The sequence below is a fragment of the Anarrhichthys ocellatus genome, unplaced genomic scaffold (assembly GCF_004355925.1).
Source record: "Anarrhichthys ocellatus isolate YVR2014 unplaced genomic scaffold, GSC_Weel_1.0 scaffold46, whole genome shotgun sequence".
In the NCBI taxonomy this organism is placed as follows: Eukaryota; Metazoa; Chordata; class Actinopteri; order Perciformes; family Anarhichadidae; genus Anarrhichthys; species Anarrhichthys ocellatus.
In genome coordinates this window covers 1842621-1855268 of record NW_022280076.1, presented here as the reverse complement: position 1 = coordinate 1855268, position 12648 = coordinate 1842621, and the positions used below count along the sequence as shown (strand labels likewise).

Genomic DNA, 12648 nt, shown 5'->3' with positions numbered 1-12648 from the left:
TGGTTTTTTGGCGTTTTGTAGTTTTAATTTACAATGTTATCCATGTTTTAAACTGTTTCAAACTGCAACCGTAATCCGGAAGTGAATACGTTTCCCTCGAAACATAATTGAGAGTGCAGTTTAGTTGTATGGAAAGTCATTTTATTGGTGACAGTGTTGGTCATTTTAAGGCCCCCTGCTATTTTGAGTCTATACCCCAAGAGCACATTCTCCTCTAACCAATATGACAGCATGCTCAGACAAAACCTTTGAAGCTTTGTCTCCATAGAGACCTTGCTTAATTGGGATATATTAGCATAATTAGCATCTATCTACTGCTGAACATGCACTGTTTCACTGTGCACTGAACTATTGAATTCTGTGTACATATGAGAGACTTTTTTGTAACTGCAAAACAGTGGACGTAAAACCTTACAATAATGCTATCTGTATATAGACACACACACACACACACACACTCACCCACACACACACACACACTCACCCACAAAACTCCTTTAATATTCCAGTCCATCCCTCTCATTGTACAACTAACCTTGTGTTGTCTCTAAATGTTTCTAAAAAGCATTATTCCTGAGAAAAGGCCTGAAACAGTTATTTGAGATTGTAAAGAGATCTCTGACAAATAGGCCAAGTCACCAGACAGCAATTATCTCTTAGTGTGCAGTGTTTAAATCTCTTGTCTCCCAGCTAAGCATCAGAGCAGTTGGATCCTTCGTGATTACATCAGAAATGTTACATTTTTCATGATCTACACAAATCAGTTGTCACACGGGTGATTCATATTATTAAAGAAGTTGGTTTCTGAATGGTATATCGTCCTTACAGCTTGAACACACCGTTTTTAGCAGGCAGAGCTCTCAGATTGCTGCTGCAAGTCAGTGCAATGTGCCAACCTGGTTTAAAAGGAAAGTCAGCAAGTCTTTTATGGAGGAGGCTACAGAGGACATTCAAGTACAAAGTGTTTGTAAGTCATTCACCTCTGGGTGTGCACAACCACACAGAGGGAGATTATATTTGTTCATACCAGACCTTGTGCATTTATGTATTTTTTTCTGTATATTTGGCAAATAAGTTTTAACATGATCGAATCTTTCTTAATCCTGGACTTCTGTGATCCAAGACTGGTGTATTCTACATACACACCCTGATGTAGCTTTGCCGAGGGAGCTGTTTCTTTATTGCATCCATGAGACCTTTATACAAAACGGTAGATCTATAACAAAATACACTCGCATACAAAGAAAAACAGCATCAAGACGTGCTCTTGTGTGCTGACCCGAGATCAGAGGAAAATCTTGTGTTTTGTCAGGTTGGCATTTAACAGTTTGCGTTTCCATCTGAGATGCGGTGCATCTCCTCAGTGGAGTGTTTGCACTTTGTTGCCACACTACTGTAGCTGTGCTCGTCTCAACCAGATAGAAAGTCCTCGAGAGCCCCAATCCCCGTACACGTCTCCTTGGCATCCCTATTCCCCATCTCAGACACTCCGCTCTGAGGTAGCTGGCTCCCCAGAGATCCCTGCTTTGAGAGTTGTCTTTGTTCCACTGACTAATAACAAAGAGATCTTTGCACTAAGACACTTTAGGAGCAAAGAGTTTTGCAGTTACCCCTTCAAAAATCTTCCTGGAAGAAAATCAATGAAAAAAACAAAACTGTCTTTTCTGGCATACAGCGCTAGAAAAATCTATCTCTCTTGAACTGTGGTAGTAGTATTTTTAGGTGTGTGTACTTTACATTTTGTGCTTTATACTGCTACTTCACTGCATTTCAAAAGGGGTATATTGTACTTTTTACTTCAATACATTTATGTGACAGCTAGTTACTATACTTTTCATACTTAAGAAAACAGGGGTTCCCAACCTTTTTGGCTTGTGCCCCTTTTCAGATTTTTATGATTTCTCCTCTAAAAGTCTCATAATGTTTTTAATTTAATTAATTGTATCAGGGTAAAAATATTGCACAACAGATCTTATTGATCACCTCATGACCCCTTAGGTTTACCCTGTGACCCTTTGATGGGGGCCCAAAGTGAGTCCACTGCGGACAGACTTTGGAGCTCCGATAGGAGGTGAAGAGCTCTCTGCCCAGCAGCAGCAGCTCTGGCCAGGAGCAGAGTTCGCCTCACTGCTCAGCCGGTCCCCGTTGGGAACCAACACCACGCTGTTGGAGGCCCAGGTGGTATTGCTGGGTCCACTGGAGCGAAGGGAAGCGCGGAGAACCAGGATAGCGCGGGGAAGACTGTCAGTTAAATGAGATGTTTACTAAAGAGACTCTGGTGCTCAGAAAAAGTGCAGCGTTTGCCTTCAAAATTTAAGTAAAGCAGGACTACAGTATTTTTATTTGTATACTGTTATTATGGTACTTTTACTCAAAGAAACGGAATACTTCTTCCACCACTGAAAACCCACAAGGTCTAGAAATATCTTCTGGACCCCAAATGATGACTGCTATCTTGTTCCAGACTGCACCAGTTGCCAGTTATCTAATGCCCTTATCCACAACCGACACATTTATATTCCATGCACCGTCACAGAGTAGCTGGGCGCTCTGTGTTTTGCTCAAGGACATGCAGGGATCAAACGCATGACCTTTCATTTATCGGTTGTAGATTCCAACCACTTGCCCTAACAGGTATGTTACCCGCTTCATTAATTCATCATTACAAAATTGCCTCAGAGAAAATTTTCTTTACATTTTTATGTAGCTAGCTGATCCCTGACTTAAACGCTTATACATGTGATGGATAAGTGGAGGCTCAGTGTCTAAAGAATAACAGCAACAGTTCATTTTAACTTGTGTCCTCTTTGTGTGGTTTTGTCCATTGTTTTTATCTGTTGTGCTACATAGACATGTGGAAACACAACAACGTTGTTAAAATTAAGCCATTTAGAAAAGACGCTCAGTGTGTCAAACAGGCTGTAAACAAACCAACAGTTTAGAATATCAAATTACCTAAATTAATCAAGGATTTATTTATTATTGTCATTATATAATAAAGGATTACACAATAAAACCTTCACAATACATACACAGGAAATGTATCAACAGATTTTGAAAATGTTTAAATTACAGTAAAATCTAAATAATAAAATGGAGCAAACTATATAAAAGTAGCACTAAAGGAAAAAAAACAAAAACTTAATTATATAATATATAAAGTTCCGTATGTGTTTGTGCACTAGTCATTTTGTTAGTAATACCTCACAGTGACAAGCTTTTGCTGCCATCTGACCAGTGACCTTTAAGCTTCTGTTTTTTTAATTTGTCCTTTTAGAGGATGCTTTCTCTCCGCACGAGCTCACCCTGTCACGGAGTTCATTTATTTCATTTATCAACAAACGTAGCCTAAAGGCATCAGAGGTTATTACAGCCAAGATAAAATGCGTTTAATATAAGAACTTTCTCATTTTATATTAATAGCTCTTTTTTATGCATGTTTCTTGACGTGTCAGCACAAGGCTTCACGGTAGAGCAGAAGGAAAGAATCCATGAAAATTTAGGGAATTGAGCTGCCTGTTGTGCTGCTATAGAGAAGGTGTCAGAGGGTAATTGGAAGATCAATGAAAAATAGTGGTTTATGCTTCCATCAGTGATGTATTGATTGATGCATCAACCAATGTCCCACTGTGTTTGCTGCCCGCCTGCCTGCCTCTCAGTCTGTCTGTCACCTGCTTCCAAGAGAGGGAACGAGCTTCTCCATCTGCCCCTGGATCTCCATCACTCGCTCCCTGTCTGCCTTACGCTCGCTGCTTCATTGTCTCCGTCATCTCCTCCTTTACTTCTCACTTGGCTCCCTTTGTCACGCTGTTATCTGTTTTTATCAGCGTCATTTTTCCTCTGTCACACCACTCTCCTGTCACACACACCTAACTTCCCGTTCTCTCGCTCAAGCACACACTTACATATTCTCCTCTTTTCCTCGAGCGAATATGAGAAGGTGTCTGCTCCCCCCCCCCCCCCCCATATGGCCTGTCAAGTTCCAGCAGTGAGAGTGTGGGTGGTGTGTTGCATTCTAATATAGCACGGTGTTAAAAAAAAGGAAAGAAATCATATGTTGAAAGGTGGTGAAATAGGCTGTGAAGAAGAACTTCCATTAAGGAAACTGCCTTTGAATTTACCATATCTGTACAGCCGTAAAATAATCAAAGGGAAGTGTATTTTGTGGAAAATATCAATTATAAATCAATTATTTTATACAACCCAGAGGGAGGCAGCGTTAGAAGTAAGCAGGTGGTGTGTGTTGAAGGATGTGGGTAAACATAAACAATAGGTAGACTGAAGATGCTTAATCTGCAGTCAGAGATGAGAGGAACAATCCTACTGGAACTGTTGTTATCCGGTGTGATTGTTTGTCTTATTCTATAACACACAACCGTCTACAGCTGCACACACTGCCATGAAAAAAACAAAGGACAGGAAAAATATGTGCTTGAATATATGCAGTATAATAAATTCAATTGACAGAGAAAAATAGCGGGCAACAATTTTGAGAACCAATTAAATGTTCATTTTTAAGATATAATGCAGTTCAGTGAATACTAGTCTAGCGACTAGTTTAGCGAAAGATATTAAAATGTTAAAAAATGTCTTTAGGAGGTTTAGCAGGTTTGAATCCAGCAATCTTTGTCTTCTGTAAAACTGAACATTTTCAGGTTTTTGATTGTTGGTCAGATGACATTAAATTGGGCATCAAGAAATTCTAAAAAGCATTTTTATTTTTTAATACAGTTTACAAATTTTAACTTGTCTTTGAGGTGCCACTTGGATGGAAGTAGGATGTGATTAATATGTAAACAATTTTGTTTAATTCAAATCTTGCGACTGACTTGGACTGTAACTTTGTCCATATCCTTTTACAGTAATATGTATATATTTATTTTATATAGGGATAAAAAAGAGGCAAGAGTGGAAGAGAAGATTTTCTATCAGTCCTGGGTGGATTATAGGAAGTGAAATAAATAGAGCCCAGTGGACACGGTCACCTGCCATGCAGTCAAACCAATCTTTTCTGATGGAGCCAATTCTTGTTAAGGACATGTTGCTCTCAGTCCAAATTATAGCAGCATGCTGTGCTTCTACCTGCATCCAAGAAACAACAACGTCTGTCTGTTATCTGTGTTTCACAGCAAACCGGATGATGGTTGTGTTGATGGCGATAGTGGTGTAGGATGGCACATACTGGAGCGCTAATGACAAAACAGCCCCATCGACTGTTCAACGGAAAATAAAATGGTGTTGATGTGTGTGGGAGAAGCTGCCATGCTGGGAGATATTATAGCCTTGTATTGACTGAACACATTATTTGATTGTTTCGGGTTCTACTGTATTTCATTCTATCCTATTTGTATGTTGGCACAGATTCAGTATGAGAGCATTATCTCATCATAGAGGAATATTGCATCAGTACATACGAGGCAGATAAACGCATGAATCTACTTCATGCACGGAGGGAGTCTCCATCCGTGAGCGGTAGCGTTACCCTGACAACCTCCTTTGGTTTACTGCGGGATTCAGCCAGATGATGAATAATGGAGAAAGGTCAGGATAGATTTTCAGTGGATTTATACACCACATGGCCGTGGCTGCATCAACAGGGATTCTGGAGCGATCAGTTCTACTACAAAGGGCGGGGTTTGTTCTTGCCTGAACGGGGGCGGGGGGGTCGTTAAGGGGAGGTAGCAGTATATGCCACATAGAAGTGTACATTACCTAAATCGAAAGATTAATTTGAGATGCAGCTCAGCGGTGTGTCTTAAGTTGTTCTAGTCATGAATCAGATATTTAAACACAATGATTAATTAATCAAAATATGATGATGAAAGTAAGAGCCATTCCTATCCTCCATTATGTCTCATATGAGCACTTCTGCTCAGAAACACCGATAGTGTCAATATACTTGAGCTTTAGTTGTAATTTCCTTCATTTTAATTGTGCAAAAAAAGCAAATCTCTTCAGTCATTAGCAACGTAAGTCGTCGTTTCATGTTTCAAAGTGGTGCAAAGTTGGGTTTCCACATGAATAAAACGCTGATTGCTCGCTGCCTGATATTAGGAGCTTTACAGTAATCCCTCTCCTTAATAAGCTGTTTCATATGCCTCATAATTCAAAAAGGGGGTCAGAGTGAGTCTTAATCATTCATTCTACGTCTGTTTCTGCTCCAAAAGGCGGGTTGTCGTGACTTTTAATGTGTTCTTTTAATGTATCACAGTGTGCGATGTGGGAGATGTAATTTAGAGAGTGTCGGCAGCAACCAAGGCTGAGAGTCGTGTCCCTCAGTTGACACCAAGTAAACAGTCACTTAGCTTGCGTGTCCCTGTCCACCCCCATAACGCTGATGGAGACTAATGATCACACCCATGTGTAATTGCTCTGACGTCTCACGGTGACGGATCATATAGAGCAGTAAATCGGGAACGGCTTTAAGCCCAATCCAGGGATGGAAATTAGAAACATTCATCCATTATGGAAGGTTCTATGTTTTTTCAACTCGACTTTTCATTTTGGGGCGTGTGGGGGAAACAGATACAAGCATGCACAACAGACATATCTACACTGGCATATGTGACCTGGCAGACAGTACTGTTTTCAAACACAGCTATCCTTTGCAATTGATTTGCATATTTCTAATTAAATGCTCAGAAGGACCCAATCAGGATGTCAAGTAGAAAGTAGGAGGAAATAAATCCTTTTATATGTTAATCTACACCATTATGTAGCCTGCCAGGGAAATGAATATTTTACACCTCAAATTACACAGAGGTATTTGAGACAGGGCACAGAAATAAATGTGTTATTCCATCATTTTAGATTAGCTGTGCTTTTTGGCTGCTATTAAGCATTGTTCACACTGCAGATGTATTTGGATTGCTGATAACATTTCATAGTTCCTTGTTGTGAAAACTGACCTGAACATTTTGGTTTGTTTCCGGCTTTTTTTCTTACTAATATGTTTCCTTCATGCCAGACATTGAAAGGCTTAATTTGCACACTTGAAGGCCTCAAAGCTGCTTGCGATCTCAAAAAAATGCAATCCACAAAACAGTTTGCCACCTTCCTATTTACAAGAAGAAAAGGAAGAGCTTTTGTTTCTTTCGTTCTTCTGCTTCTCGCAGAAAACAGCTGGAAGCTAATTGATTTCTCTCGTTGACTTGAGTGCACTGGCACAACTGATTGATTCATGAGGCTGAATCAAAAATAACATACACAACAACTGAACTCCATTGCAGTTACACTCTCACGATAATCAACACCAGAGTCCATATGGATTGTCATTACCGGCTGGGCTGAATTTAACATTTATATACTGTACATAATAATATGGGAAATATTTATGCAAATTAAGATCAAACAATCAAATCGATGTTCAATGCTATGGCATTGTCATGCATTTCACGAGACAAAACCCTCACATTAAAAGCAATAACTTTTGTAGTTTTTATTAAAAATGTGCTTGAAATAATAAATATAGACATAAAACAGTCGTAAAACATAAAATCAGTTAGCATGTCCAAATGCTCTATATATACAGTATGTACTGTATATATGCAAAAACTATAGATAAAAGCCAAATGAATGTAATGTCATGATGTTAGTCCACTGAGACCTGATACAGACTTGATTATGGCCCAGTCCTACTTCAGTAAGTCTTTATGGAGACACAGCTTGTCATAATGAAGTCCTTTATATTAAGCTCACATCACATGACTAAATTTCCCCTTCTGCATGACAGGAGGTGATATCTTTTAGGATTACAAGAAGATTTTACGTAAGCCGAGACAAGTCTGTTGTAGCTTTAGTGCTCTTTTACTTTTGCAGAACATTTGTAATCGAATAAGGAGGGAACGTCTGAAAACCTTTTAAGCATATTAATTAAACATTATTTATTTAAGAAACCTAATGAGAAGATCATATTTGCAATAGGACTTTTTCACTGAAGACGTTCTTTTTAACATGTGAGAGTAGGAAAAGCACAGGTCTAAACGACGGACTTAAAGACAGCTGAATTACATTTATCTGCTTCAGTTTCAGGGTCGTGGTATTGTGCATGCTGGGTCACTGACTCGCTGTCATGGCTTACTGGGACACTTGAAAAGAACAGAGCCATTGTTCATGTTATTAGTAGCACCGGTGCTTTTCCTATTATGATAAATGTGTTGTGCGAAGAGTCTATTATACTATGAGGCATAGGTCTTGGTACCCTCTCACAACCTGAGTCATCCATCACGCAACTCAACAGGAACACCTTGCCTTGAGGAGCCATTCACCTCAGTCAGCAGCATCCTACCGTACCATTTATTATGACTACACACACACACACACACACACACAAGTGCACACACACACTAGTGCACACATTCCATCTTTTTCACTGTCTAACCCTACCCTGCCTCACATATATAAAACACACACTCTCAATCCTGCTCTATTGCTCTGGCATACACACACACACACACACACAATGACCAGCGTTTGTCTTCCCCCCCAGGTGACGATTCTCATCATCCTGGCCCTGGCCTTCCTCGCCTGCATCGTGTTCCTGGTGGTTTATAAAGCCTTCACCTACGACCACGCCTGCCCAGATGGATTCATTTACAAGGTAAGACCCATAAGTGGCTAGTATTTCATTTTACAGCGTTACAACACACCTACTCACAGTTCAGAGAAAGTCAGGTGGTTAACAGGGCAGCTGGAAAGTACACAGGGTTGAAAGTAAGCCTACACAGGATGAGTAAAGTGGAGCTGCAACTACGCATTGTGGTTTCCGTTTGTAGACGAGTAATATTGACAAATAAAGTTTGAGCAGGCTGTGGTTAAATGAAGGTAAACAGTCCGTGTGGAGAGCAAAAGAGGCAGAACGCATTGGCCGAAATGCAATCTCGAAACAATCTTGTGAAACAATCTGGTCAAGTTGCAAATTGGACTGTAGACCATGAGAAACACACGGAAAAGAAAGTTAATTCGTGAACTTTGGAGATTCTAGCAGGATTTTGTTATTTTTTAACAGAGCCTGTATCTGTTTAGTCTTGTTTTTCTTTCTTGTTTCCAGTGTTTAACATTCAGTCTCCTTCTCCAGTCTTTACATTTAATGGACAGATGTGAGAGTGGTATCAATGTTCACAAAATTAATAAACACATTTCACAAATTTATTTCTTAAGTAACTGACCAATCAACTATTCTATAGTTATATATCCTCTATACCTAAGTGTCCTATCTGCCCTTCACCATCTCCCTCTCTACAGTCTTTCCTGTCTAAATAAAGAATTAAAGGGGAGCACATTGCCCAGTCGCCTCAACTCCCGCCCTACTTTGACTCATTTCTGAGGTCATGTTAGAGGAAGCGAACCAGGCTCATAAGAAAGGCAATCATCAATCAGTGATATCAGTGATTTTTTTATGACCAGTATAATTAAGTGTAATTTAGGCTTTTGTTCCCTGACACAGAAGCCAAAGAAAGAGACTCTATTGAGGCTGCTCGCATATGTCATTAGCCATGTCGACTATTCGATGCAAATTAGACTTACTGCCTATTTCACAATAATGTCTACATTATGATTACTAACCCCCAATTTATATGGATTTGGTCATAAAAGAAAATGGCTCATACAGACATTCTTATCCAACAATATGCTTTCCAGATATACACAGTATTAGTGTTGAATCTTTAAAGTTTTGCTGCATGTGATGGAGACAGCCTCTCCTCTCCTCAAGTTTGTACTTTGTGAGAGGTCACCTTGTCTGTGTCTCTGGACAAATCGGGTCTTTGACGGTGGAATAAATCTAGTTTCAGGCCCAGAGGCCTCAGCAGGGGCTCTGCCTGCAGTCTGCAAAGGTATTATTAGCAGTGTCACATGTGTGTTCACCGGGTACAAAAGGGTAGATAGAAAAACCTGCACTCGCTCACACAGTATGGCACATACACTACACAACTGCAAAAAAGGTTATTAATGTGTGACCACACTAAAGCACATTATAATGCTCTATGGACTCAAAATACACTAATATGCACATGCACTACAGTATTATGCCCTGTGGGTCCCCTCCCCTCCAAATGTTCCTGCATAGAGCTATACTATTAGATTCAGTTATGTAAAAGGCTTCTTGTATTTCTTCCCTTTTCCCTCGAATAAAAACAGGAATGTATAAAAATACAGATTAAAGGCTCAGTACCCCCCCCCCCCCCATCATCTGTTATATATATTTATTTTTCTCTTTCTCCCTCGCAGCACAAGAGGTGTATCCCAGCGTCTCTGGAGGCCTACTACGCTGCCCAGGATGCTAACTCGAGGGGCCGTTTCTACACAGTGATCAGCCACTACAGCATGGCCAAGCAGACCACCTCGCACTCTGTCACCCCCTGGCTGCCCGGAGGGGCGGCGGGGCAGCAGCATGACGCTAAACCGCCCACTGGCGAGGGCCACTGAGTTAGCCGAGGGGTGTTGTAAACACATGCAGACATGAAGAAACACAGACACAGGCAGATAGAGACGCACACACACAAACATGTAGGTGAACATTTTTCGTAGATATAGATAAAAGAGACACACAACAGATACAAATACAGTATAACGCCAGTATAGAGTGAAAACATGCATGCAGGCATAAAAACACACATGCTCGGTCATATTCTGATTTCCCCAGACTGCCCATTTATGTGCTCACTTCCTTATTCGGGCGCATTCCCATTGTACCTTTGCCATTTTGGGATTATCATCGTCTGCTGATACACACTCCCACATACAAACAGTCTGCTCTCTCGTTACTATGTTTTTAATCCCTTCCTCTAATTTATTATTTATTGACTGTCTTGATATGTTTATTTTTTACTGTAATGTATGGATGATTTGTATGTGATTATCTTTGTACAAAGGCACGAGTCAATGCTGAATTTCACACTTTCTCTTAGTGAGATTCTCTGAAGTTTGAAGTCGTTTTTTTTTTTTTCCCAAGTGTGTTACTGTAGTTAATGTATTTTCATTCACGGGCCCTTTTCTCAGATCACTTCATATTCCGACCCCAAAAACTGTCAGTATGGTCTTGTATTGCTGTAACACATTTTTTAAACACAACATTTTAGCTGCACTGTCTGAGGAAGGTTTGACGCCACAGTCCACGTCTACAACACGTCCTGAGTTGATCGAATACATTTTTCCATCATGGCTGTTTGATAGCTCATATACAGTGACAAGTCAATGTGCTGTGTTATACATTTTAAATCCTGATATCTCCCAGTGACCCAAGCTGTACATACAACTGTGTGCTCAGGCTAGTTTTTTTTGTGTGTGTATGCATTGTAGTAGCTTTTATTAGGAGGTTTTTATTTCTGTTTTTACAGATCTACAATTCTTTCATGCAAGTTACGTACATATTGCTTCAGTGTTGTAGCTCCATTAAACACAATGTTGCAGTTGCAGATGGGAAAGGAAACACCGTGCATATCACCATCTCTTGCCCACACTGTTATTTTCCGCTGAGATTTGCTACGTTTATTGATGGGCTTCAACTGCAGTCGAGTTCTGTTCCTGTACCGTTATTTTTCATTATGTAATGTTGGATCTGTTGTCAAGAGCGCTTTTATGAGATATTGTGATGTCGTTAGTTGATATGTAGCGATACCTGGTGTAATTTATCAGTGTGCATCCTTGTCCCTGTTCTCTTGGTTTGAATTCAAAATAAAAGAAGCTGTGACCTGTACTGTGTGTGTGTCTATCAGTCCCACTTACCACTGTCTCTTTAGCACTCACACAACGCCTAATGCAGCCCCGAGGCAGTGCAGCGAGGGCTTTTCATGAAGCACATTATATTATTCAGATCTTCATACTCCTACTCAAATTCATACTACATTAGATATGTAGTCTGCTGTCCGTGTATAGGACGTTCCAGAGCATCTGTAATGGCTACGGGATACATTATTCATCAACATAGTGTACACTGTTAATGGCAGATAAGGACTATGTTTCAGTGTCTTCAGTGAGTGACAAGAAAAGCTGACTTTTTTTTAATTACAGGCTTGTATTCTAATTATTCTGTCAGCTGTCTGTGTTTTTCCCCTACGGAGGAGTGAAACATCCGCTGAATGCAACAGAGCTTTCAGCAAAGGAGAGAAGAAAACACAGCAAGGAGAAAAAGACAAAACATTTGAGCTGTCTAGGAAATTTTAAGAGCAATAAGTAAGTTCAGAATCTCCCATGAATGAAGTTGGCACCATATGATTCAATCAGTAAGAGGAGACGCGCACAGTCACACCATGTTAAGCAGAATGAGACAGATAATGTAACAGTAATACTTACGTGTTCAGGGTTTTGATCCTGAAGTTTGCAGTTTTCTTCACTCCCACATGGATACACAACAGAACTGACTCAGAGTCTATAAGAATTGGACAGATGGTTGCAAATGCTTACACAACGCCAACACAACACTGACATGTTGTGAATTTAGGGGTCAGGTGATTTCCTTCAAATGCCAACCGACGTCGGAAACAAAGAGACCAAGGTTTATGACTAAACTAAGAAATTAGTTAATAGTATATCTTAAGATATAGAAAGAAAGATCCCACTTACAACTGCTCATTCCATATTGTCAACGCTAAGAGACGATAATATGTAGGATCTTTGAAGCTCACTGATTTTAGCAGAACTGCTTAATAT

At 40.0% G+C, this 12648-nt stretch overlaps 1 protein-coding gene across 1 annotated transcript in view; it reads left to right on the top strand.

The window, feature by feature from the left end:
* Positions 1–11695, top strand: part of nsg2 (neuronal vesicle trafficking associated 2) — a 30385-nt gene extending 18690 nt beyond the window's left edge. The window contains exons 4-5 of the mRNA XM_031869147.1: positions 8489–8599; positions 10228–11695. Coding sequence (XP_031725007.1) covers positions 8489–8599; positions 10228–10425 — 309 coding nt within the window. The 3' untranslated portion in view covers positions 10426–11695. The remainder of the gene's footprint in view (positions 1–8488; positions 8600–10227) is intronic.
* The last annotated feature ends 953 nt before the right edge of the window (positions 11696–12648 follow it).